The 25,837-nt window shown below is 58.5% G+C and overlaps 2 protein-coding genes across 17 annotated transcripts in view; both read right to left on the bottom strand.

Moving 5' to 3' along the window:
- TPM2 (tropomyosin 2 (beta)) overlaps positions 1–9,272 on the bottom strand; it is a 13,853-nt gene extending 4,581 nt beyond the window's left edge. For 3 of the 11 annotated variants that reach the window (XM_017811238.1, XM_017811240.1, XM_017811235.1), the window contains exons 1-5: positions 9,093–9,272; positions 8,132–8,257; positions 1,741–1,874; positions 576–693; positions 384–454 (exon numbers count right to left, since the gene is read on the bottom strand). In XM_017811238.1, coding sequence (XP_017666727.1) covers positions 384–454; positions 576–693; positions 1,741–1,874; positions 8,132–8,257; positions 9,093–9,206 — 563 coding nt within the window. In that variant the 5' untranslated portion in view covers positions 9,207–9,272. Of the gene's footprint in view, positions 1–77; positions 154–383; positions 455–575; positions 694–1,740; positions 1,875–4,110; positions 4,333–8,131; positions 8,258–9,092 lie in introns of those variants that run through there. The other 8 variants (XM_017811239.1, XM_017811236.1, XM_017811246.1 and 5 more) reach the window with 7 other exon arrangements.
- A 3,295-nt stretch (positions 9,273–12,567) lies between these two features.
- Positions 12,568–25,837, bottom strand: part of TLN1 (talin 1) — a 35,337-nt gene continuing 22,067 nt past the window's right edge. For 4 of the 6 annotated variants that reach the window (XM_017811251.1, XM_017811255.1, XM_017811253.1 and 1 more), the window contains 25 exons: positions 25,559–25,702; positions 25,063–25,224; positions 24,834–24,974; positions 24,408–24,589; positions 23,999–24,131; positions 23,780–23,881; positions 23,504–23,674; positions 23,194–23,343; positions 22,961–23,062; positions 22,738–22,857; positions 22,300–22,446; positions 21,256–21,422; positions 20,843–21,026; positions 20,484–20,609; positions 20,059–20,175; positions 19,747–19,932; positions 19,541–19,648; positions 17,315–17,317; positions 16,460–16,565; positions 16,189–16,313; positions 15,769–15,894; positions 15,566–15,628; positions 15,161–15,343; positions 14,367–14,492; positions 12,568–13,776 (listed from right to left, as the gene is read on the bottom strand). In XM_017811251.1, the coding sequence (XP_017666740.1) occupies positions 13,645–13,776; positions 14,367–14,492; positions 15,161–15,343; positions 15,566–15,628; positions 15,769–15,894; positions 16,189–16,313; positions 16,460–16,565; positions 17,315–17,317; positions 19,541–19,648; positions 19,747–19,932; positions 20,059–20,175; positions 20,484–20,609; positions 20,843–21,026; positions 21,256–21,422; positions 22,300–22,446; positions 22,738–22,857; positions 22,961–23,062; positions 23,194–23,343; positions 23,504–23,674; positions 23,780–23,881; positions 23,999–24,131; positions 24,408–24,589; positions 24,834–24,974; positions 25,063–25,224; positions 25,559–25,702 (3,306 nt within the window). In that variant the 3' untranslated portion in view covers positions 12,568–13,644. The remainder of the gene's footprint in view (positions 13,777–14,366; positions 14,493–15,160; positions 15,344–15,565; positions 15,629–15,768; positions 15,895–16,188; positions 16,314–16,459; positions 16,566–17,314; positions 17,318–19,540; positions 19,649–19,746; positions 19,933–20,058; positions 20,176–20,483; positions 20,610–20,842; positions 21,027–21,255; positions 21,423–22,299; positions 22,447–22,737; positions 22,858–22,960; positions 23,063–23,193; positions 23,344–23,503; positions 23,675–23,779; positions 23,882–23,998; positions 24,132–24,407; positions 24,590–24,833; positions 24,975–25,062; positions 25,225–25,558; positions 25,703–25,837) is intronic. The other 2 variants (XM_017811254.1, XM_017811256.1) reach the window with 1 other exon arrangement.

The following is a 25,837-nucleotide window of genomic DNA, read 5'->3' as shown; positions in this document are numbered from 1 at the left end:
GTGGCTCGCATGGTTCAAGAGACAGCGACAGAGAGAGGGGGGCTGCTGCACATCGCCCCGCACCCCTGCCCCAGTACCTCTTCCTCTGAGGCAATGAGGGATTTGAGAGACTGGTCCATGGTCCGCAGCTCTTCTTCCAACTGTCTCATTCGGCTGGGGTGAAAGAGGGGCACCCCGGGGTGGGGCGACAGCAGAGAACAAGGTCAAGGATGTGATGCTGGTGGGTTGGCACCCCCCTGCCCCCAGCCTACAATCCCAAGGACCACCCCAATGCCAGGCCCTGACACTCCCAAGGAGGGTCATCCCCATCCCCATGCTGCCAGGGATTTGGGGCAAGGGCTGTGTGGGACCCCTGCACACTGCCTGCCGGGAGCCCTGCTCACCTCTCTGCCACCTCTGCCCTCTCCTCTGAGCGCTCCAGCTCTCCCTCAAGGACCACCAGCTTGCGGGCGACCTGTTGATGGGAGAAAGAGGCATATGTTGGCCCTGTGCTTGCCCCAGCTGGGGGCACAGGGTTGTGAGGAGGTGGCTCTGGGTGCTGCCAGGGGGTCAGGACTGGGGAAGGGGGTATGCACCTCCTCATATTTGCGGTCAGCCTCCTCCGCTATGTGCTTTGCCTCCTTCAGCTGCATTTCCTGGAGCTCCATTTTCTCCTCATCTTTCATGGCCCTGTTTTCAATGACCTTCATGCCTCTGAGGAAAGACCAAGCCAAAAGATGTTACTGCCGTGGGTCAAGGTGGCATCTGCACATCTTCCCTGTCCACTGTACCCTAACCTCACCATCCTCCAGAGACACAGGACATTGCTTGGCACTTGCTGGCCACCCCACACAGTAGGGTCACTAGCAGTACCCTAAAAATGCTCCTGTGCACAATTACAGTGGAGCTGACTCCAGGGCTATGCCCCAGAGTGAGGACATGTGGCTGTGGTGGCCCTCAATCAGGCAGGTCCTAAACCCAATCTGTAGGGGTGAAAAAGTGTGCAGCTGAAGATGAGCCAGCCACAACCTCCACAAAAACAGCATGACAGGCCAGCAGCCTTTAGGAAATGCTAGAGAACATCCTGTGGCAAAGCCTTTCTCATTCTGGATGATGCTCACAAACAGGGTTACCAAACCCTGTGAACACCCACAGAAGGGACTCCTGCAGACTCTTCTCCTTTCACTCAGATGCTGTTACTCAAACTAGTCTTTGCCAATGGAGGGAAGAGCTCACATCATTGTCTGGAACACTGTGACATGTCCAGGCACTCCCACAAACCTGAGTGCCCTTGCCTGCACAGCTCCTGTCCAGGAAACCTGCTTGCCATAAGGATGGGGCAACACACACTTTGTAGCACTGCTTTTGAATTAGGCTGTTTTGTCGTCAAATCTGAACTTAGTTCCCAGGCACAGATGTTGCCTCCTGGGCTGTTTTTGAGACCCTGAGCACAGGAGGCTGCTCTGGATAAGAAAATATGTTCCTAGCTTCCTCTGTCTTCGGGTACAGTCTGGTGTTTTCATAAATACCAGGTAAATTTTATCAGGATTTTATGCTCTGGAAATTTCAGTCTTTTTAGGAACGCCTGTGCCTGGAGGACTTCTTTGCATTGTGGTTTTGCTCTCTCCCTTTGGAGTCTGCAGGAAAACCAACATAAACCACATGAGGTCCTTTCAGAGGGACCTCACTGCAAAACTAAGGGGGCTGCTTGCAATCAATACCCCCACCCGATACCACCCCCACTGTCCTTTCCCATCACACCTCTCGCTCTCATCAGCTGCCTTCTCAGCCTCCTCCAGCTTCTGCAGGGCGGTGGCCAGGCGCTCCTGGGCTCGGTCCAGCTCCTCCTCTACCAGCTGGATACGGCGGTTGAGGGAAGCCACTTCAGCCTCAGCCTGGGGGAGCAGAAACTCCTCAGTCATTCCATGTCACACATACACACACAAATATATATATATACACTTTTAAAAGCATTTTCAGTGGTTAGTTCTGCATTTACAATCCGAAACACCCACTTGGCACTGTGCAACAAGCCAGCACTCACTGGAATGGGATGGCTGGGCATGTATCCCCTTGCCTTTCCATAGGGACAACAGAGTTATCCCCATCCCTAGTGCTTCTCCCAGCCTTGCAACCCCAGCCTGGCACGTGCAGCCCCTCCACCAGGTCCTCGCACGTCCGGCTCCTGCCCTGGGGAGAGGCAGGCCATGTTCCCTGGGGTAGGGTGGCTGTGGCAGCCGTGCCGTCACAGGGACGGTATTTGGGGTTTGCAGAAAAGTGAGTTCAGGGGGAGGAATGCCCTGTGCAGCTTCGCTCCCGAAAAGGAGATCGGGAGCCGCTTGAGGATTTCCTGTTTACAGAGGCGGCAGACCAAGCTGGGAGCTTCTCCTGCGGGAACCCCCATGGCCCTGTGCAACAGGACAGCCTGAATCCAGCACGGAGCCCCCTCAGCTGATGTACAGCACAGCGCCGGGGGCAGTGGAGCGAGTCGCCCTCAGCAGGCTGGCACCCGGCCAAGATGCGGCTGGCAGGACCCACTGGACCAGAGCCCTCCCTTTCCCAGGCTCCCCACGCACAGGGCTGGGAGCTGGGGCTGGCCAGGAGCAGTGGCCCTGGCCCTCCGCCAGTCCCTTGACGCCTGGCCTCGCACTCTTTCCAGTTGGTAAAGGCCTCCAGCTCCATCGCCACAGTCGGGAAACGCTGCCTCAGCAGCTCTCAGCTCCGCTTCCCACCGAGTGGGGGGGATAGTGCAAGGAAGACCTCATCCGGATACAAAGGGATGGGTGGCAAGGAGACCTCACCATGGGGAGCAGCCTCATGCACCAACACAGGGGATAATGTCTCCTGCTTATACACAGCCTGGAGCAGGACTGGCCGGCTGCAGTGCCCAGCTCCATCCAGCCTCATGCTCCAGCCTGGAAATGCCCTGGGGGACATTAGCCAAGCAGAGGGACCACGGGAGCAGTGAGGGGCTGTCACTCTGCAGTCACCCTGCACGGCCCCACTGAGCACCCTCGATCCCCTGTGAGAAGGCAGCAGGGTGGGGACAGGCGCAGCCAGCACCTGTCTGAGAGGGCAGCCAGCCCCACAGCTGGTACGACAGTCACCTCCGCCCCATGAACAACCTTTTTTCTGGGCTTTCTGAGAGCTGGTCCCTTGCCAGACTGCCCAGTGGGGAACTGGGACTGGCCCCCGCAGGGCGATGCTCTGCCTGCAGCATCAGCCTCACCTCGTCGGGAGCCTTTTTTTCCCAGGGAATCACCCCCAAAGTGGGTCAGAGCTGCCCGGATGGACACTGGGGAACATGAGCTCTCCAGCAGCTCCTAGACCGGGGAACCCGATCTGTGGCTGCAGGAAGGGGCCATTTCCTCCGCACACAGCCCGAGTGACAACAACCTGGGTACCGCACCCAGCTCTGCCGCTCCTGATATGGTGAGAATGTAGAAAGAGTGGGCATAGGAAACAGAAAGAAAGGAAGAAAATAAAAAGCCTCAACAACTAAAAAGCCAAACCACGAACAAGCTGACTTTTGGGAATGTCATCCCGTTGCCAGAGTGGTTGTGTGAAGGGATGGCTTGTCCCCACGAAGGGACAGGCTAGAGAGATAAAGGCTCTCCGACTGCCGCGGCCCGGACCGCAAAGCCCGCTGGAAGCTAGACAAGATCCTGGGCATGGGATTCTGAGCTGTGCACGCCAGCCTGCGAGGGAGGGGATCCTTTCCCAGGATGCGCCCGATCCCAGGAAGAGCCAAGGCAGGGCTTGCCGCTGCCGCTCCCAGCGCCCCGCCAGCCGGGAAGCCCCGGGGAACCCGGCAAGCAGCATCTCTCTGGCGCAAGAACCACGGAGGAGGGAGGCGGCTGGAGGAGGCTGCCCCAAGCCCCCTGCCCCGGGGGCTCTCGCCAGCTGGGTGGCAGCTCCCGCCGGCTCCCCCGAAACCGCCCCGCGCTCCGCTCCGCTCCGCTCCGCCCCGGGGGCAGCCAGCCCGGCTACCGGGGCGAGGGGCGCGGGGGGCCGGGGCCAGCCCGCCGGGAGGGATGCTGGCAGCGGGGCCGGAGCCGCCGGGGCATCCCGGGGAGCCGCCGGGGCGCCCCCCGCTCCGCCGCGCCCCCTTTTCATCCCGGCGGCCCTTACCCGCTCCCGGGCCTGCCGCTCGATATGGTACTCCCGCTGCAGGTGCTCGGCGCGTTCCTCCGCCTCGTCGGCCACCTGCTGCAGGCTCTGGATCTTCTTCTTGACGGCATCGATAGAGCTGGCGCTGGCCATGGCGGGGGCTGCCGGCGGGGAGGCCACACCGCCGAGCCCTTTGTGGGATCCGCCCTTCTCGGGCAGGAAGCGCTCAGGCAGCGGCCGCTCCCGCCGCCCGCCCTGCCTCCATCCCTTCCTGCTCCTCCTCCTCCTCGTTCTCCTGCTGCTGTCTCCGACCGACCTGCAGTGCCGCTCTCCCGGGCAGGACGCGCAGTGCCCACCCCCGGCAGGGGACACTTCCCACAACGGGAGGGGTGCGCAGGGCCGCTCATCCCAAGCAGGACATAAGGAGGACCCCCAGGCAGGACGCGTGGTCCTCCCCAGCAGGGGTCACACCCCTCACCCAGGCAAGATGCACAGCGGCTTCTAGACAGAGCGCACTGTCCCCTCAGCCGGAGTCAGCACACATCCTCCCAGGCAGATGCATAGTTCCCACTGGCAGGACACATGGTACACCCAGGGAGGGCACACAGTGGCCCCCAAGGCAGGCACGCAGTCCCTCCGTGCCCAGGGTGTATGGTGCTCCCCTGCCAGGGATGTACAGTCCCACTGAAATCCCCCAGAGCGATGGAGAGGACCCCAGGAAAATGGATTCAAATATTTCCAAGAATCCAGAGAGTCTGTGGGTGCTGGAGCCTGATCCTCGAGGCCACGCAGCCACAGGAGCAGCGTATCCATGAGTGCTCCCAAAGTGCTGCCCTCTGCACTTCTTGCTGCAGAGCTGAGGAGGGTCATAGACTTTTCCCTGTGGAAAGTCAATAAGAGGTATGAAGCAGAGCCTGCTCCAGGGTGTCCTCCAGCAGTACCTGGGGCTGCAGCCAGGTCCCCAACATCCATCTCATTCAGTCCCTTGGCATCTGCTTCTTCAAGTGAGGACCTGGTTGGCAACCCTACAGAGTTCCATGGGGCACATGGAGCCCCCTGCACAACCCAGCTGCCCTAGGGGCTGTGTCCTCTAGGGCAGGCCAGTCCCTCAGCTCCTGACATTCCATCCCGGCTGGGGCACATGTCTTGATCCATCAGGAAAAGCCTGGCTGGCACTCAATCCTCCCTTAAGAAGCTCTGACAGCTCCCAGGCAGCCCTTACTGCACTTCACACCTGCCTCCAGGGATGTCAGTTCCCAGGATGACCCCACCAGCTGCCATCAGCTCCAGGGCCAGGGGTCCTGGGGGTGACCCAGCCACACTGATGTCTGTGTTCTGCAGGTCTGTGTCCCCTTGCCAAGCAGCACTGGAAGAGGCAATGCTGTGGGTCCCCTAGAAGCACAAGGCCTTGGGCTTGGCCATGGGTTTGGCCTTGGTCCCGGCTGATCCTGCCCCATTCCCAGTCTGATGCCTGGGTGCCAAGAGTGCTCCCAAGCTGGGGCATGGGGCCCAGAGCAGAAACAAGGATTCCTGGCAGCAGTGGGGCAGGGATGAGCTGGCTGCAGGCATGTGGGGGACAGACTGGGGGGGAGCCATTCTGGTCTCACAGTGGCCAGGCTAGGTGCCTCCTGCTGTGGCCCCACCCCGAGATACAGTCACTTCCCAGCAGAGTCCCGTTCCCTCCCACCAGCTCGGGGAATCACCAAATAAGAGCAAAGTCTTGGCCGGGGAGTGCAGCTGGGGCGGGAACATGGGTGAAGCTTCTGGGATCATGGCCTGGGAACGCTGGAGTTTCCCTAGGCTCCTCTGAGGTGGCTGGGGACAGGCCACTGCCGGGGATGTGGGGGGATGGAGGGAGCTGTTTTGGCTAAACCCGCTGTCTCAGCTGCACTGTGTCCAACAGCCCTTGCCTGCATCTTTACCTGGGCACCATGGGCTGTCCCTCTTGGGGACAAGAGGTGATGGGACCACAGTGTCCTTGCAGAGCTGCTGGGAAGGCGCTGTCAGCACTGTGGAGTCGCTGATCAGGAGTCAGGCACTCCCTGCTCTGTGGCACCATCTGCCCCCTCTTAAAGTGCCTGGGTCATCATATTTGCACTCCTTAATGCACCCCATGGCCTTTATGCACTGCCATCCAGTGCCAGTGGCAGGACAGTGCTGAAATGGGGCAGGTGTTTATTCTTTTAAGGCATTGACCTTTTAGCCAAGGACAGGAGGCTGTCTGAATCACTGGTGTGGGCCCTGACCTGGCCAAGGGATGGAGACACAGGCAAGCACTATCCTAGCAGCCATGGGGAGAATGGTGAGTGAACTCTAGGGATCTGCCTGGTGCTTCCTTGCTGAAGCCAGGAGCTGTTCTGCACCTTGCACCAGGGAGGAGATGACACCAGCCTTGGCACTTAGAGCTGTCAGCACATCCAGGTCCCTGGCACATGGACCTGGTAACTCCCAGAGCCCCACACATGGTACAGCCTGTCTAGGCTTTGGCATGGACCTGGGGTGGCTGTGCTGGTGATAGAGCCTCAGTCCTGCTGCAGCCAGCCTGCAGCCTGACACTGTTCCTCCACCATGGCTCCTGCTCTGGCCCTTCCCTGAAGTGGTTGGTGGCTTCTGTCCGCTGTATCTGCTGGTATGGGATTCTCCATGTCAAAGCCCACAGACTTGCCCAGCCTCTGTGGACCAAGAGCAGGGAAACACACCTTCCCCACCCAGGATGGCATTGTCAGCAGCAAATCACTCTGCATCCCATAGCTGACATCTGCCCAGTGCCACCATTTGCCCCTTCCTTGGAGTTTCACACTGGAAACATCCCATCCACTCTCAGCCACACTGAGTTTGCCCTGTCCCACATCAGCACAGATCCAATCAGACCAGTGTGAACCCCACTGCACACAGCAGCCACCCTGACCATCTTGACATGCCTGCCCCATTCCAGGATAAATGTGCCCTTTCAGAGGATTTTTGATGTTTTAACTACTTTGTTAAGTATCTAATTAAACCAGGGCAGGTCTGTTGGATCAGTAAACAAGTCCGGGGGACCCCCTGGCCACTGCCCAGGGGCTCTGGGCTGCCACAGGGATTTATGTTGCCGCTGCTTGTCCTTGTCTGGTCACCCCTGTCCTCAGTGGCCCCCTCAGAGATTTGACACATCTCCCCCATTTAGCTCCATAAACCAGCTGGGATTGAATTTTTTGTTCTCAATCCTAAAAAGCCTGGCCATGCCCTGCTGGCTGTGCTCCAGATGGCTCTCCTTTAGCTTCTCCTCCAGTTTCCAGGGTTGGTTTTCATCAAAGAAGGGCTGACTATCAAAAGGAGGATTTATTTATAGGGTGTCAAATACCCTGTGTGGCACCACAGGTCGTTATACCCCATTCCTGAGCGGCCCCGTGGCCGCACACAGCTGTTCCACCCTTCATCCTGGCCAGGCACAAGCCAATTTCAACACCTTCCTAACATCTCTCCAGAGGGATCTATTTCCCAGGAGAAACATCAGTCATGGCACTAAATAAAACTCTTCCTGGTCTTGCCCTTCCCAGGGTACAAGGTGGCACATTGGACCCCAAATCCACGCACCCACATCCCACCCAAAGTCCCCTTCCATGCACCCCAAACATTTTTCCTTGCAGCTAGCACTCAGCAGCTAAGCACAGCAAGAGATTTGGCCATTTCCCTGCTCTGCCACTGCCTGTTAAGCCCCACAGTTCTCCTAAGAGCATTGTGGAGGTGCGTGCCTGGGGACCTGTGACACAGCTCTGGACACTTGTCCCCATTAGCTTTGGGGAGCCAGGCTGTCGGCTGCCCGCAAAGATCCAGACAGGATCAGCCACTCCAGTACTGCCCACCACAGCTGGCCTGGCCCCTGCACCCCTCACAGGACCCATCAGCCCGGTTCGGTGTCAGCATCGCAGGAATGGGATCCTGACAGTCTTCCCCTCGGACGCTTTCCATATAAGGGCCCCCTCTTTCCTTTAACCGCCGCCCCCTCCGCCGAGGTCCAGCGTCCGCCCGCACGGGGGGAGGAGTTGCTGGCGTGCCTACTTACGTCTGTGGCTTTCTTCTCTGCCTGCTCTAACTTCTCCTGGGCCTCCTTGACAGACTCGGAATACTTCTCCACCTCATCCTCAGTGCCCTTCAGTTTCTTCTGCAGGCCCTGCTGTTCCTCCTCCAGCTGGGGAAAGGACAGAGGACAAGGGTCAGGACGGATGGTGGTGTCTGCAAGGCTGGAAGGAGATGGCCACCCTCCTCCTGGGGACACCCAGGGTGTGGGGGCACAGCAGGAGAACATGGACATGCTCCTTCTGTCAGCTTTGGATCTACATCTCCTTGGGATGCTCTTGTCCCCCCCAGCACGCCTGAGCCTGGTGGGTGTAAGGGAAGGGTGGTCTCCCTCCCTGTGTAAGGGACTGGAGAGCTCCTGACCTGGGGACACAGCTCTGGGGAACGCCAATCTGTGTCCCTATATCCATGTCAGTGGGGTGGGAGTATTGCAGTCCCCAGGGTTCTCCCTGGCACAGGAATAGGGAGGTGGCACTGGGATGTCCTGCTGAGATAAGGCATGTTTGGGGGGACCAGTGTGAGGGCTCAGGGAAAATGGACTGAAGTGCTGCACCCTAGGGACAGGCCTATAGGGGGTGAGGTCCCTTGGGATGGGGTCCCAGTGAAGTAAGGTCTCTGGGGCTGGCAATCCCTAGATTGGGATCCACAAGCAGGACACCTAGTGGGGCACAGTGCTTGGGGCAGGACATCCTTAGGACAGGGGACTCCAGGCTGGACAACCGTTGTGGGGAAGTCCCTGGGGCTGGGTGGAGAATCCCAAGGCTGGACAATCAGAGGGATGGGGTCCCCAGGGATGGGCATCCAGCAGGACAGGGGCCCCAGGGCTGGACACCCCTAGGGCAGAGAGTCTCTGGGCTGGACACCCAGCAGAATGGGGTCCCCTGGGCTGGCCACCCCTAGAGCAGAGGGTCCCGAGGTAATGCCAGAGAAGTTCGCGGGACACCCACCTGCTTGCAGCGGTCCTCCGCCTGCTTCTTGTCAGCCTCCGCTTGCTCGGCGCGGTCGATGGCGTTCTCCTTGTCCAGTTTCAGCATCTGCATCTTCTTCTTGATGGCCTCCATGGTGGCGGTGGGTCGGCGGCGGGGCGCGGGACGGCAGCGGGACGCGGAGCACCGGGAGCGGCGGGAGCACCGGGAGCGGCGGGAGCACCGGCACTGCGCTCCCCGCCCCGCCGCGCCGTCTAAAAGCTGGGGAGGGGCCGAGCTGGGCAGGGTCGGCCCCGGCGCCTCCCCCGCCGCCCGCCAGCACCTTTTAGGGACAGGCTCGCCACTGGCCCTCGCACCGAGCGGGACGGGGGGGCAGCACCCCCGGAGGGCATTGCCACGGCCCCGGCGCCGGGCACCCCCGGTCACTGTGCTGCGGGTACCCCGGTGGCACTGGGCGATGCACACTCCGGGGCGATGCCCTAGTGCTACCCCAGGGACACTGGCTGAGGGACACTCCGTAGCGCTGTGCCAGGGGAACCCCAGTGGCACCGGGCAAAGGACATCCTGGGGCACTGAGCTAGGGGTATGCCGGTGGCACTGACTCCAGTCAAAGGTCAAAGCAGTCCCCACGCGAGAGGACATGACGTGGCTGACACTGCCACAGGTAACCACATGCCCAGTCACTGCAACGTGGGGCCTGAGGGACCCTGCTTGCTGGCACTGGTTTAGGGGCATCTCAAGGGCTGGCATGACACTTGGGAATGTCAGGCACCGAAGTCTTGGGGACATATTTAGGTTGTCATTGCAATCAGGGGCAACCATGGGCTGTGATTGCACTGAGGGACACAGTGGACTGGCACTGCCCACGTGGGGAAAATCCCCCAGGAGAGAAGTGAATGGAACCCCTGACATCCCAATCCAGCTGCTGATGGGGCAAGGGGGCCCCAGCTCTGTGTAGACTTCTTGGCACCCACCTCCCTGCTGCCTTGCACCTTAGTGCCACTGTCCCTGGCACTCTCAGGGACACCTGGCACATGCACAGCCCATAGGGTGGCATTTTAGGGTGACACAGGGCATGTGGGCAGCTCGCTGCCCCTCTTCATCTTTCTGCTCTAAATAAACTGTATTCCACAGGCAAAAAAATGCAAACCGTTCAAATCCCAGCTCCTCCAAAAATAACCTGTGCTTTAATAACGATCGTAAATGCTTCTGGCACATTCCCAGCTGCAGGGTGGGCTCTGGGTCGGAGGGGGGGGGGCTGGAAGGAGCTGGCGGAGGGGCCACGAGAGCTGTGTGGCACGTGGGGAGGCTGGGATGGGATGGGGACATGAGGGGTGCACGGGCTCCCCCAGCCCATTGCCCCTGGGCCACAGCCAGCCCTTGACTGACGCAACTTTTCAGCACCAGTGCTCCAAGCAGAGAGGAGCAGAAATGTTTTGAGCTGGAGAAAGTGGCTCTCTAGGAGCCCTCAGGCCCAGATGGTGAGGGGTGCAGGAGGGATGGGAGCAGCTAAGGACCAAGGGGCTGCTGGCTCCATGGGGAAAGCAGAAGAGCCACTGCTGGACTCTGGAGAGCAACAATTAGTACTGACGAATTAGGCACATATTTGGACAAGGAGAATCTGTAACTGCCAGCATGCGGCTTCTAAGGGGAGGAGGAAGATCCGTCTCCCATCATTCCCGGGAGGGAATAATTGGTTTTCTGCGAGATGTTTCAGCCTGGGGCAACTCCATGGGCTCAGCCCATGGGAGATAGACAATGATGGGCATGGTGCAAGCAGCCAGGAAGTTGCCCTGGAGCCAGGCCAGCCCTCAGATGTGCCCCCAAAGGATGCTGTTTTCCCTTGCTGCCCCCTTCCCTTTGCTCCAGGTGTCTGACGGCACAACTGGAACCATCCAGGTGTAGAGGCCCACAAGTCTGCCCTTAAGCCCATCCTCTGGGGTAACCTCTGGGACAAGAATGTGCAGAGGGGTGTGGGTGCACATCCCTTCCATTGCTGCCCCATGCCCAGGCTTGTCCTGGGCTAAGGTCTCCAAGGATGGTGATACCCTCCGTTTTTCACTCTAGAGTCTGACCTTACTCCCAAGGAAAGGCTTGTCCTGAAAACTAATGGGACCTTCCCAGGTGCAATCCATGCTGCAGCCTCTCACCCCATTCCTGGGCTCCCCAGGAAGTTGGAACATGGCTTCCCCGTTCACCTTCAATTTAGCTGGATTTGGGTTCCTGCAGAGGCTCTGGCACCTCATGACTGTCATCCCAGCTCCAAACTTCTGCACGTCCTTGCCTTAACCTGCCTACCAAAATAACCTCTTGACTGATGTGTGAGATTTAGAGGATGGGGGGTTAACACGGGGACACCCCATGTCCCTCCCCCGGTGTTTGTGCCACCACCCCTTGCTTGCACCCAAACTGGAGGAAAAGGCAGAGAATGTCCTTGCGGCCCTGTGCTGGTGGTGCTGGAGCTCCCTTGACCCCAGGATGCGAGGATGAGGCTGGGGCTGCTGCCATGCTGTGCCCCGTGTCCTTGCTGGCTGCTCAGAAGGGCCCCATGCACAGCTAGTACCTGGGTGAGAGCCTGGTGCCGGGTCAGGCCATCACAGATTGTCAGGGGACAGCTGGGAGGATTGGGATGCCTGTGAGAGCCACAAATCCACCTTGGAGCCTGGCCAGGGTTGAGTGTCTCGGCGGGGAACAGTCCCTCCACACCCCCAGGGACGTGCCCACAAGGAGACAGGGGTCACTGGCTGAGATACTGCAGGATGCTGCCCTTGCCACTGATGATGCCTGTGGCTCACACTGCCAGGAACAGGTCCCAGAGTCAGGAGACATGTGCCACCCTGCCCACGTCCCCCCTGCACCCCACAGCATCCCTGCCTGCCCCGCCACCACACAGGCCCCCCAAATCTCTGCTGAGTGATGGGGTGGGAACAGGTGGGGACACGCTGGGGCAGCTGCTGCCCGCACAGGTTGGCCCCGGGGGGCTATTTCGGGGCGTGAGCTCAGCACCGGCAGCCGGGAGGGCTCCAGCCACATTCCCAGATCCACACCATGCCAAAGACCGCTGCCTTGCCAGTGGAGGCCCAAAGGCTGGGCCACTAGTGACTGGGGGCTGGGGGTCCCCCACCTGCACCCCTGTAGCACCCTACCCAGGGGTATACTCGGCTGGCAGCAGGAATGGGGCCAGAAGCCCAGCTCCACTCACACATACTTCCCCACCCCCCTGCCTTCCCCAAAGCCCAAATCCCCCAGAAACAAAATCCCCAGGGCCCTCTCCTGTGGTGGTGGCCCCCCGGCAGCACCTGCGAGGCCGGCACATGGCTGGCAGCGGGGGTCCAGCCTGCCGGGTGCCTGGGGCTGGACGTGCCTCAAATATTTTCCATGCTGTTTAAGCACCCGTGGTACACTCCCCCCTGCCTTTGCTATGAGGGCAAGCGCCCATGGCCCCCCTGCTCTTCCCGTCTCCTGGGGGGTCTCGTTCATACCCAGCTGGCAATAATGCAGGAAAACCAGATTTTATTGATGAATGCATCTTTCCGAGGAGACATCGGCATCCCCCACCCCACCCCGGAGGCTCGGGGGGAGCTGGTTTCCTTCAGTGTTTAATATGGGATGCTTAAAGTATCAAAATAGTGAGAGAAGCCTCAGCAAGTGCAAAGGGGAAGGGACGGGGGTCCCGGAGCCGAGGAGGGGTGGGATACTGGGCTACAGGACCCCGGCGAGAGCTGGTGTTAGTGGGCAGGGCACAAGCTGGCAGGGAAATATATGAACTTTGAAAGCTGCAGGCTCAGTACTAGAGACATGGAAAAGTTACAAAAATACTGTAGATCTTGGAAAACAATGCAGGCACTTGGGAAGAAGGAAGGCAGAGCTGGCTGGGGCCGCGGGCGGGGAGAAGCTCCGCGGGAAGGCAGAGAACAGCTCTGGGGGTGAACTCATCGCATCACCCCCCATCCTGAGCAGAGGCACTGTGGCTTCCAGCCCTGCTGCTCCCCAGAGGGGCCCGGGCTGAAGAGGATGCTCGTGGGGGAGCCTCCGTGCCTCACAGGGAAACTGAAGAGGAAGGTTCAGCCAACAATAAGGCATTGGAGGTGAAAGGCAGCTCCACACGAGAGCTCAGCGAGGGACCATGCTGCTCCCTGCACGCCATCGCACAGGAGAGGGCCAGCCCCCTGCCGCTCCCTGTCTCATGCGGAGGAGAGAGAGGAAAGGGGCACGAGTGGGAATGAGGAAGGCACAAGTAAATATCCCCTTGCAGTGGAGAGCTCTGTGGGCCCAAACCCCGGGGCTGGCAGGTGAGCCCTGAGCCAGTGCAGCCCCGGCTCCCACCCCAACCGAGTCCCTCCGAGCGCTCTGATTGTGCCTTGGGTGTGCATAGGAAGGTGGGCTGGGCAGCGAAGCGGAGTTGCTGGTGCGGCGCCAGCTTGGAGGGGCAGCTGGGTTAGTCCCGTCACTGTGGGTGTGGGCAGAGCTCTGGTCTAGCCCAGGCAGCCCTCCGCTTGAGGCGGGTCGTCTTAAATAGGAGCGGGCAGGCGGGCGGGCAGCAGTCTGTGCAGTGGGCGGGAGGGCGTGCGGCTCAGTTCTGCTCCTCGTCCCGCAGCTCCGAGGGCAGGAACTTGTACTGCTGCTGCCGGATCATCGCCAGCTTCTTCCGCGCTTCCTCCAGCTCCCGCTCCTTGCGCAGCATCTCCTCCTGGGCAGCGATGATCTGACGGGAGAGAGCCCTGGGGTCACAGCTGCCCTCCCACAGGGATGGTTGGAGCTTCTGCTCCAGCCATGCCAACCCCTGAGCCAGGTTCTCTGGCTGCTACTTCCCTCCCGTCACAGCCACCTTGGGCATGAGGGCTGTTGTCCCTGGAGTGGGAGCATGGTACTCCAGAGATAAAACAGAAAAGCATGGCTTCCAGGGCTCAGCCCCATGTGCCCTGTAGCGGATCTCAGCTGCACAGAGGCAGCACTGGGACCTGTGGCACCCAATACCAGGCAGGTCTCATCCCTTACTCAATGCTCTGTCTTTCACATGTGCGTCACAGACACTGGGATAGTGTCAGTGCTGCACAAGGAGAACCCAGGGCATTACACTCCAAGGAGTGTGCACCATCCTCCACTGCTACTCGTGGCAGGACAAGGTGAAGTCATATTGTTTGGGTGCTGGGCGGGATGGGTACATCCACAGCATCTTTGTGAGGCTCTCTGGAGACGTGACCCATGGTAGGACACACTCCTGAGACAGGCACACACAGCTTGTGGTGGCACCCAGAGCTGCTCCTGCCCCACTGGAGCAGCCCTGTTCCTCACCTGTGCAATTCCCCCGACCATCTTCTCCTTCACCACCACCGTTTCATCGTGGTCCTGGAAGGCAGCTGCCTTCTGAGCTGCCTTCACCAGATTGTCCGACGCTCTCTTGACAGCATTGCCGGCGGCCTGCAGCAGGAAAGTGGGGAGTGTCAGCATAAATCACAGCCCCAGGGTATGACTGCTGCCCGGGAGTGTGAAGGAACCCCTGCCCCAGGCTGGGCCAGCAGGCAGGACAGGCAGCCAAGAGTGCTGGGAGCTGCAGGCAGGGATTCCTTTACATGGCTCGCCGCCTTGCCACCCGCTCATGACCATTTCAGGCTCTGCTGCTCCCAGCCAGGCTCTGGCTCTTGTCCGAGCAGTGGGGCAGGGACTGGTAGGCAGCCCTGCTGACTCTCCCCAGCCCTTGGCCCCAGAGGTGCTGAGACCCCATGTTAACCCCGAAATGGATGGGCATTAACCTCTTTTGTGCCATGGCCTCTGACAATTAAGGGTGCTACAAAACATGCCCCCTAAACATTAACCTCTCGAATGCCAGATGCAGTGCACCCACTTCAGGCATTCCTGTGCCAGTTCATCATCCCTGAATGCTGCCAGGCCGAGCAGCCCAGCACCACTCACACACCTAGTATGCAGCCAGCAGTCAAGTCCAAGCAACCTGGAGCCTATGAACTCCCTGCTGATGGCACACAGGCAGGGAGCACGAGCCCTGGAGAGCACCCACAGTCCACTCACATCCATCCCTCAAGCAACTGGGAGGAGGCAGGTGGGGCTGGAGGGGCAGCCCTGGGACTCACCTGGAGCCGCTTCATGGCCTCTGAGTCATGGTCAGCCTTCACCTTGCAGGCCACCAGGAGCTGGGCTGTGGAGGCAGCCACCTGCTTGGCAGACGAGATGAGCTTCTCCTCGCTGGCATGGCCCTGCACCGCTGCGTTGGCAGCCTCACACAGGTTGTTGGTGGCAGCAGCCACCATGCGCGCCTGTGGGGAGAGAGGCTGTCAGGGGGGGTACAGGAGCCCTAATCGGCCCCAAGGAGGTTGTGTGGCATGGGATGGCAAGAACCAGCATCCACGCCATGTCTCAGCACGGGGGAGAGGGAGCAAGAAGCATGGCTGCTTCTTCTGCAGAGGAAAAGCACAAGGGCAGAGCATCCTCGTCTTTGCAGCAGGAGCCAAGAGGACGAGTGTGACCTTGATACTCACAGCTGAAATGAGACCCTGGGACCACTGTCCATCATCCACTGCATTGGCTGGGATGGCACCCACCTGTAAGGAAGGAGAGGATTGAGGCTTAGCACCCTGTGCACCTCTTGTCATGGGGCATGAGGGTTACAGGCAGCCCCTGGAGAAGAGAGAACCCACCACAGCCCTACATTTTCTTATTTCTTCCCCTCTTATGGCCTTACTTTTCCTTGGGCCACTAATTCCCGCTGGGCTGCTGAGGCTGCCTTCACCAGGGCACTTGTGGCTGCAGCAATGGATTTGGCAGCTTCCAGGATCTGTTCCTCGAAGTTCAGGCTCTCGTCTGCTTGCTGTAGGCAAAAGCAGAGTGTGAGTCCTAGGCAGGGGTGCTGGGACAGACGGAGCAGAGCAGGATGATGGCTGCAGGGGGCTGAGTGGGCACATACAAAGCTGGATTAAGGCCTGTGGGGTGCAGCAGGGCGTGGGCTGCCTGAGGAAGGTCCAGCTGGGGATGTGGGAGGCAGTGGGAGTACTGAGAGAGGGGCCAGCCGTCAGATGGGACTTCAAACCTGGCTAAAGCACAGGCAGGAGAGCCCCAGCCCACCTCAAGCTGAGCAGGGTCAGACAAGGCTCAGCACTGTTACCTTGGGCTTGGCTCTTGGCTTCAGCTGCTCCAGCTTCTTGGCTGCAGCCTCAATGGCAGCTGCTGCCCCCAGCAACTCGTTCTCAGCAATGACAGTGGGGTCTTCTGGGTCAACCCACTCCGTCCCTAGGAACACCGGGAAGCGAGGCAGGTTACACCTGTGTGCCTGTACACCTCATTTCTGACTCGCCCTACCTCCTCCATCAGCTGCTGAGCCCTCCACCCTAATCCCAGCCCTTGGTCCTGCCCCTTTGAGCAGGATCTTTCCTTACCTTTCATGGCCTCGGCTGCCTGGATGAGCTCAGTGACAGAGCTAGCCACGCGCTTGGAGTAGCCTGCCAGCTGCTGCTTCAGCTCGTGAGTCGGCTTCTGCAGGATCTGCGGGGAAGGAGCAGATGTAAGCACCTGGAAAACGGGGACTTCCTAGGGCTGTTTGGGGTGTGCTCCTCAGAGCAGGAGGGTGGGATCCCCCATCACCCTCCCACATCCGTACACATCAGGCACTGTCTGAGATGCTTTGTTGAGTGACCCTGGCTATTATCTTCCTGCTCCACGATGGGATGAGCTTCCCCATGGCCTTCCCACATCCACAGCTTTTGGGACATCTCGCAGACACAAGACCCTCAGCACAAGCCTTCCTGCATTCAGCAGTTACCCACTCCAATATTTCTCTCCTGCAAATCATTTCAAGCTCCAAAAGCATTTCCCCCCACCCCGCCATTTTGGAGATTTGTCTGCAAACACAAGCTGGGCAAAGGGGGATACCCTGGAGCCATGTCCCAGCCTGGGAAGACTGGCCCCACTGGGACAGGGTGGCAGGCAGTGCCTTAAGGGTCCTTCACCCAGCTCAGGGGGACACATGCACACACCACAGCACATGTGTGCACACACATGGGGTCTGTACGAACAAGCAGAGCTCACTGCTGGCCCAACTCGCACCCCACAGGCAGCAGCTGCCCACCAGCTAGAGCAGGTGTGAGTACACACACACAAACACATGGACACGGGGTCCCTGTGGACACACACCAAGTGCCACCCCAGCACTGGGCTGGGCACACAGACAAGCCGTGAGCAAGGCTCATGCTGAGGTTAGAGACCAGCAGGCACCCCAATGTTGCCTTACTCACCGGCTGACAGGGAGGGAGGGAGAAGAGAGAAAAGAAAGCAGTGAACAGCCCAGCCAGGACACGTGGGCGCTTGGGGCTGGGGCACAGGGAGGGCAGGGGAAGGTGGGTGTTTTTCGGTGAGGGATGAAGGGCAGCCAAAAGGAGAGATGCCAACGAAGGATCAGAGATTCTGGGTGGGGAGCTGTGCTGCCATCGTCAGCTCATACTTCAGCCTTACAGGGCAGGGCAAGACCAGGCACCTGGATGAGGTTCTCATGGCTGGAGGAGCCAACTACACTCAGAGCTCTCCTCCTCACCCCCTTTACACCTTATTTCTCCCCACTCTGAGTTGCTTCACTGCAGTTTTCAGCCACTGGATCTCTCTGCTTTCCGAGGGAGAGACCTATTGTTACCAAATACCAAGTCCCCATGGAGGTTCAAATTCCTTCCCCTCCCCAGTGAAACATCCAGGCTTTCCCACTCCTCTGCCGGGAGCCACATTTCCCAGCCTGAGCCAAATAACCCTCATTCTTGAACCTTAACCATGCTTGTTCATGCTCCATGGAAGATACTGGTTCCCTTGGGGACATAGTGTACAGCAATGAACTTGCTGCTGCTGGGGAATGAGGCAGCACCCCCTCTGCCATTTCCCCTCCCACTCCCCTAGATCCTTCCTGCTTGTGGTTTTCCAGGAACCTGCTGCCCTCTGATAAACAGGGCCCATGAGCTCCATTCCTGCCTTCACAGAGCAGAGTGCTCTGGAGGCTGGGGGAGTCATGGCTTTATCCTGGACTTGCATGGACCCCTTCCAGCAGTCTTCACAGCTGCATGTGGCTCAGAGTACCTGAGATGATGACACATGGTGAGGGCCACTTTGCCCTCATAAGCACATCCAGCCTAAATACCAGATTATTAAGTCTGCTGTCTGCTCTGACAACGTGTTTAAAACTGCTAAATGGTCTCTGTCTGGAGCTGAAGGCACCCCGGAGGCTATGAGCTGACTAAGACGCACCTCCAGTGACCATTTTAAGAGATGTACCAATGTATGATACTCAAAACATTGCATGGTAGCAGGACGGTAACACACAAAATACAGGGAAATGGCGTGCTCCTGCAAGTAGACTGACCTTAGGCACTGCCACGCTAAGTCATTAGCCTAATCATCTGTTAACAACAGGTCAGCCAGAGAATTTCTGCTCAGCACTCCAACCTTGGCTGCCATGATTCACATGTGCCTGAAGCATCTTCCAGATAGATATTTGATCTAGATGCAGGGGACGGAAAACTCACTGCTCCCCTTGGAACTGTACCCCAGTGGTTACCTCCCTTGAATAAAACCACCCTTTGACTTTTCCTCTGCTTCAGCTTCCATTTCTAGCCATTGATTCCTGCCCACCTCCTCCTTCTGCTGCCAGTGCTGGTTATCCTCTGCCTAAAGGGGCTTTCCCTGCAGGAAACCAGAGTCTGGGCTCCACCACCTTGCATCTAGTGATCCTGGACTCTCACTAACCAGCTTAGTGAAACCTTGACACAGAGCTGACTCGCCCTCTATCTTTGTCCTGACCCTAGACAAAGGGAGGGATCTGACAGCTCCATGGGCTGGGTATGCACATCCCCACAGTGCCCAACTCCACTTCTGTGATCTTGCCAAGAATGCAAACTGCTGGAAGGATCTCACTGGATCTTTTCTACCTTTCTTTTCTGCTCGTCTTAATTTGCTTCTTGTAAACTAATGTTGCAGCTGAAGTCCTTGGGAGGACTCAGTCAGAGGAAGACTGGATCAACAGTGCAGCGGGTGCTTGCAGTCATAATAGCTGCCACTGCAGGCACTGCCTGTGTCCCACACGTGCCTGCCCATCTCCCACACGTGCCCGTCTCCCACACTGCTGTGACCTTAATAAGCTTTATTTTCTCACTGCCTGAAATCTTTTACTCCCACCACTTTTACTGGAAGCTGCACTTTTACAGGATTTTGCTACCGTGTTGTTGAATTTCCAGCCTCCATCTGTTTATGGCCAGTTAATCTCCATCTGTTGTTACACAAATACCTTTCTTCAGAGCCTGTTGAGCTCTCTGACATCTGCTTCCATGGCAGGGGCTCAGCCACATGCTGTGCCAGCACAGGCAGTGAAGGGGGCTGTGCAAAGATGTCAGGGGGAGGGGGTGAAGAGCCCAGAGAACCTTGGGGATCTGGGGAATACCTGGTCAGCCTCTGCCCACCCTGGGAACCAGGATGGGGACACTCACCACCAGCACGTGCTCCAGCAGCTCCAGGTAACCATCGGCACACTCCTTGCCAAAGCGCAGCGCCCGCTGCCGCACGTCCCCACTCACCTCCGGGTGGTAGGCTGCTTCCTGAAACCCGGAGACAGGGACACATCCAGCACCATCCCTGCTGGCACCCACAGCCACCCACAAACTCGCGCTAGACCCACATCCCCTGCCTGCCCCACCTTGCAGGCGCGCAGCATGTCCGCGATGGCGCGACGGCTCAGGTTAGCCGTGGCAATGACATCCTCCTGCCGACAGGAGTTGCCAGCGGCCACCGCTTTGGCCGTGGCCATCGTGATGCCTTTTGTCATGCGGATGAAGTCCTCTGGGGTGGAGACCTTGGCAGGAGGCACAGGGGAGGAGAACACCTGCGAGGGGAGAGGTGTTGGTGAGGCACAGGGCAGCAGCAGAGTAGGGTGGCAGCCACAGTGCCGTGGCTGTTACTCACAGCCACCTCTGGCTGTTACTCACGGCCACCTCTGGCTGTTACTCACGGCCAGCTCCTGGCGTATGTGCTCTATCGTGGCCTCCAGCGCCCGTGTCCCCTTTGTGGCCTCGTCCTCAACAGCCTTCACTGTTTTCAGCAAGGAAGTGACGTTTGTCACCATAACCTGTGGAAGAAAAAAGGAGAACCGGGTGAATCCTCACACAAGCTCTGGCCTGCTGCCACTACCTGTCCTTTTCTCGTGGTTTGGTCCAAAATGGCTCTGTCTCCATACTCCACTCACATTGTCTCATCTTGTTTTCCCACCAATGTCTGCTCTGCATGTTGCATCCCACCTTTTATGTGCCCCTCCCTCCTCTTTTGTCCTGACTGCCCCCAGGTTGTGCTTCTGCCCCCAGATAGGCAGAAAACTCTTCTGCTTTTTCTCCAGCCCCCCTGCTTCTTCCCCTCCCTCCCATCACGCCCAGCACAGACCTTGGCAGAGTTCTTCAGCTGGTAGACAGCAGGGTCATCCCCAGCTTTGCCAGCAGCTGCCTTGGTGGCACCAATCAGGTCTCCAAGTGCCTTGGCCACATCCTTCACAGCATTGATCAAGACCACCTGGGGAGAGCAAGACCAGGGGAATGGCTTAGCTACGGTCACACTCAGGTGGCTCAGCAGTGAGAGATTTAGGCACCACAGGGCACAGAGGGAGTCCAGCTCAGCCAGCACCAGTCAAAGTCCAGCCCATCCTCTCCACAACACACGGGATCCAGCCCAGAGCACCACATGACACCTGCAACCCTCAACACCTCCAAGCAAGCTGGAACTCAGCCCACACACCCCCTACTTACCTGAGTTTCTGGGTCTTCAGATCCCAGGCTGGCAGCACCCAGCTTCACCACCTCTGCCAGGCGGGTGATGGTGGTCACAGAGGACTGGGCAGCCTGGGCTAGCTTCTCCTGGCTGGCTGTGGCGTTCTGCACCAACACCTTGGTGTCCTCCACAAGCGCCTTGGCTGTCTTCAAGATGCCCTCCCTGGGGTGAAGAAGGGAGTCAGGGAGAACAACTACACACATGGTCCTTGGGGACAGAGAGACTGTGGATCTTGCATTTTGTACAAACTGGAGGGGAAACAGAGCCAGCATGACCTGAGCTTGGAGCTCTCCTTGGGGCTGGTCCACAACTCAGAAATACAGGAGATCACAGGACAGAGCCTGATGGGAGGTCTCTGGCTGAGCAGAGGCTGAACAAGGCGCTCACGTACCTGTGGTCAGCGAAGGTCTCCGAGTTCTCCCGGTTGAGGGTTCCTGCTGTAGCAAACATGATGGTGGTGTCAAGGTCAGCAATGATGCCAGAGACAGCACTGGCTGCTGTGATGCAGGCTTGTGTCCCACGGTTCCCAGCCTGAAGAGCTGCCAGCACGTGAGAAACCTGTGGGGTACGAGTAGAGTGACTGGGGGAGCAGAGCAGGTTCAGGGAACCCTCACCACACACCTTCAACACCTCCCAGGACGGAGTCACTCCATACCAAGGAGAGGAACTGGGAATGTTTCATCTGGGCACCCCTTCTTAGCTTCCAGTTAATTATTTTTACCTTGCACCTATCGTGTTTGCTGGTCCAGGAGATACTGGACTCTGGTAGCTTTCAAATGAGTAAAATTTGCATAACTGGCATCAGAACAACACAACTTGTTTCTTCTTTAGCTGTTAAACTCATTTTCTGTACTTGGGCAAGCCCTCACAGGAGAACAAGCTTCCTAATGGAAAGCAATCGTGGAGAGGAAGGACCTGCAGGATGCCCTGAGCATGCAGGCATGTGCCAGGCATGATAGACAAGTGTTTGTTTTGCTTTTGTGATTTTGCTTACAAGCACTGCTACTCTATCAACTAGAGCTTTTAAGCTACGTTTTCATCTGTTATTCAGAAGAGTGCTCTTTAGATTGACTGCTGGACACAATGCACAAGCTGCAAGCTTGGCTGGAGACACAACAAACGCTTTGTCCAACACTGATTTGGAGAGCCCTGGGCTGTCACCAGTGTGTAGATCAGACTCTCCTGGCAGGCTGCCATCAGCACGTCAGCAGCACCTGGACACCTCACCCATCACAAGCACCGGCTGCTTTTATGGTGCCTGCAGAGGGGGATCCATCCTATACCCCATCAGCTGGGCAGGGCAAGCACGGCTGAGAGCCAGCAGAACCCAACAGGACCATGGGAGAACCTAGCATGGTAGCTCCAAGGCCACAGGGCTCAGTCTAGCATCCCTCCCAACTCACCACGCTGCCACCCCTCCCTCTGGACCACCTACCTTCTCGGAAACCTTGCGTGCACTCTCTATCAGCTCCTTCTTGGTGTAGGCGTCGCTGGGGCTGCACTGCAGGGCTCCAGCCTTGGTGACCAGGGCGGCACAGCCGTGGCCCAGCTCCTGCACCCGGCGCTTGATGTGGGAGCCAATCTGGGAGGAACGTGTGCATGACAAGAGTCAGCAGGGAACTTATCCCTGCATCTGTGATACCCGCTGGGAACTACCAGCAACCCAGCTCCTCTTTCCCAATCCTCCCACTCAGGAGTCAGAAAACGGAAACACGGCTTTGCTCCATGTTTCCACACTATGTTTCAGGGGAGGTGTGAATGCTGCCGCCCCCAGCTCCAATGGGAGGTTCAAGTGTCTCTGTCCTCTGTTCTCACACCCCAGCAGCTCCTGCTCTGCCTTACACCACATTCCAGCAACCCCCCATGCTCGCACCTCCTCATTCTCGGCAGTGAGAGCAGCCGGCTTGGCCTCTTGTGCCAGCTGCCCATAGTCATTGGTGAGTTGATTGGCCAGTGTGCCCAGCTCATCTGGGTTGGTGGTGGATTTGGTGACCTGTTGATGGAAGCAGAGCAAGAGTTGGACAAGGTAAGGAGGGTGGTTGCCTGTCTGGGTGGCAGGCAGTGCATTCTGCAGTGACAGGGTTGTTTGCACCCACCATCTCCTGCACAGTCACAGCGATGGCCTTGGCTGTCTTCACCATTGTGGTCTGGTAGTCCACAAAGGTGCCCTCTGGCTCACCCATGGGCCCCTCGTCCAGCTGCAAGAGACCATCAGGAGACTCTGACTCCAGCTCTGGCTTACAAGGTCTTTGCCTTGTAAGGTTTGACCCTTACTCTTCCTCTCTCCCCCACCCCAGCCTTGGCCAGGTCCTCTCTATGCTTCCCTCACCTGGTTGATGGCTTGGGTAATGGAGTCCACCATGCCTCCTACAACACCTGCAGCACTGGCTGCCTCATTCAGGGTGGTGGTCAGGTCCTCCACTGCTTCCTTCATCATCTGCACAGCCTCTTCCAGAGCCTCCTGGGTGTGAGCAGCTTGCTGCAAGGATGAGCCAGAGTGAGGTAAGGTAAGGTTCCCCTCCCAACAGGGATGCTGCACACTCACCCTGGGGTTTTCATGTCTGGTACATGCATGTGCACCATGCACCCCAAAAGGATCCCGCACCACTGACACATGTCCCTCACAGGCCCATGCTCACCTTGGGGTTCCCACCAGCCTCCTTGGCTGTGTACAGCATCTGCAGGGCAGATTCAGCCAGTGTTTTGGTCTGGTCCAGGAGGTTCATCTGCTGCTGGTGGTTGGGCGTTTTGGAGGCAGCGCCAATGGCTGCCATAATGAGAGGCTCAAAATATTGAGCCATCTGAGACACCTATAGAGAAGAGCAGCTTTAGCAACAACAGTTTCAAGCCCCAGCTGCCTCGTACCTCCCCTCCCCATGCACCAAGTGCCTTGTCAGCCTCCACACCCCGGTTACCTTGTGCCCCAGCTGCGATGCCTCGGCTCGCGCTGCACCGGCCACAGGCTCGATCAGGTTGCTGATCTCCTGGACAGCTGTGATCATCTGGTTGTGCAAAGCCTGTGCAAAGAGAGGGTGTTGTGTGAGGCTGCAGCAGGGCTGCGGTCTGCATGCTGCTGAGAGGTGGGGAAAGGATGCCCACCGCGTTAGGTTTGCTACAGCATGTCCCTGACCCACCTCCTGGGAGATATCTTCTCGGGGGGCCAGCTGCTGGCTGATGGCAGCAAGGGAGGCCTGGTCCACCTCCCGCATGCATCTGTTCAGGACCTCAATGGCCTCGTCACACTCGCGCTGTCCTGGAGCTTTGTCCCTGTGTGACAGATGGATCAGGCAAGTGCTGGCAGGTGCTATGCCATACCTTTGCCCCAAGCCTCAGCTGGTGCTGCTGAGGGGCAGGACCCCTCTCCTGGGCCTGTGATAAGAGCCTGGGCACAGCAGCATGTGTTCCCATCAACCTGTGTGAGAATTGGAGGAGCAGCTCCCAGGCAGGACAAAATCCCATCCCTTGGCCTCCCCCCACCAGCAGTGGCCAAGGAGATGATGAGCCAAAACATCCTCAGGAATGCTCACTCAGGACTCTGCTCACCTCATGTTGGTGATCAGCTTCTTGATGGAGTCTGAGACAGTGCGTGAGTGTCCAGCCAGCACTGACCACTGCGGTGGGTCCTTGGGATTGACAGCCAGAGAACGAGCAGTCTGGATGAGGCCGGCGGAGCTCTCTAGCATGGTCTTGGCTGAAGACACAATGGGCTCCATGGCTCTGCGCCCCTGCACAGGGAGACAACGGGATGGTGAGGTAAGGGACCGTGCATGGGAAGTCTCCCGTGACTCTTACCCTGGACCAGCTCCTTGAAGGCCAAGGCTTGCTGAAAACCTTCCCAATTGCAACCCCTCAGTGCACCTGCCCCACACTGGGACTCCATCCCAAGTTCGGGGAAGGCACAACTCCTCTCTACCCTACAGCAGCCCATCACAGGCAGGCCATATCCTCCCTTTCCCTGCAGTATCCCACCTCTGGGCTGATCTGGGCAGGAACGGTGGCGAACTCCGGGTTGGAGGCGAAGGCTGTCAGGTTATCCACAGCCTCTATGAGAGGGGCGGTGGCAGCACGGCACCGCTCCCGGTTCTCCTCATTGAACTCGCCATCCAGGGCCTGGTGTGGAGAGACGAGAGCAGTTATCCAACCCCCACTGCGCCCTAACTCCCATCCCCACCATAGTGCCTCAGAAGGGAAACCGCACCTTGATGGTTTTCACCAGGTTAGCTGTGCTGTTGGCCACCTCCTTGGCCGACTGGACGAACTGGCGCTTGGCCACAGGGTTGGCGGTGCGGGAGGAGGCCAGGCGGCACGTGTTGCACAGGGCTGAGGTGTGTTTTGCTACGATGGTGGCTGCTGACAGCACCTGCAGGGGAAAGCAGAGTAAGGCAGGATCCACCATGACCCCCTACCCCCACAATTCTTTGTTCCCGTCCACCCTATATGGGGCACTAGTGATGACAGGAGTCTCTCCTGAGACTCAAGAAGGATCACCAAGGTCCTGCACGCCCACAGAGCCCTGCATCTGGACTGTCACCATTGCACTGAAGTTGCCAGCTGGTTCCTAGTGCAGTTGATGGGGCCTGATGAGACACCAGCCACCATCTTGGCTAACTCTTCGGATGCAGCTCTTCCAACTAGACATACAATTTCTTTTCGTGCAAGAAAATGCCTGTAATTGTGCCCCACCCCACACTCACCTGGGACTGGGTGCAGGCAGGGTCCACCAGGTTCTGGCAGGCCATTTGGATGGCTTGGTTAGCTCTGGCAAACTGAGTGGGGTCTACCAAGCCCTGCTGTCCAGCCTGGCTATTGGGATCTGACACTCCCACAAGGTAGGCAGCCTAAGAGCATGACAGAGGCGGTGAGAGAGAGCCTGCACAGAGCAGGGGAGTTCAGAGCAGGCATAGGCTGCAGAGGAGCCTGGCAGCACTGTCCCATGGGGACAGGCTTGGAAGGGCAGGGGTGGAGTGCATATG

Source organism: Lepidothrix coronata, unplaced genomic scaffold (genome assembly GCF_001604755.1).
Source record: "Lepidothrix coronata isolate B3197 unplaced genomic scaffold, Lepidothrix_coronata-1.0 Scaffold31, whole genome shotgun sequence".
Lineage (NCBI taxonomy): Eukaryota > Metazoa > Chordata > Aves > Passeriformes > Pipridae > Lepidothrix > Lepidothrix coronata.
This window is presented reverse-complemented; position numbering and strand designations above follow the sequence as displayed.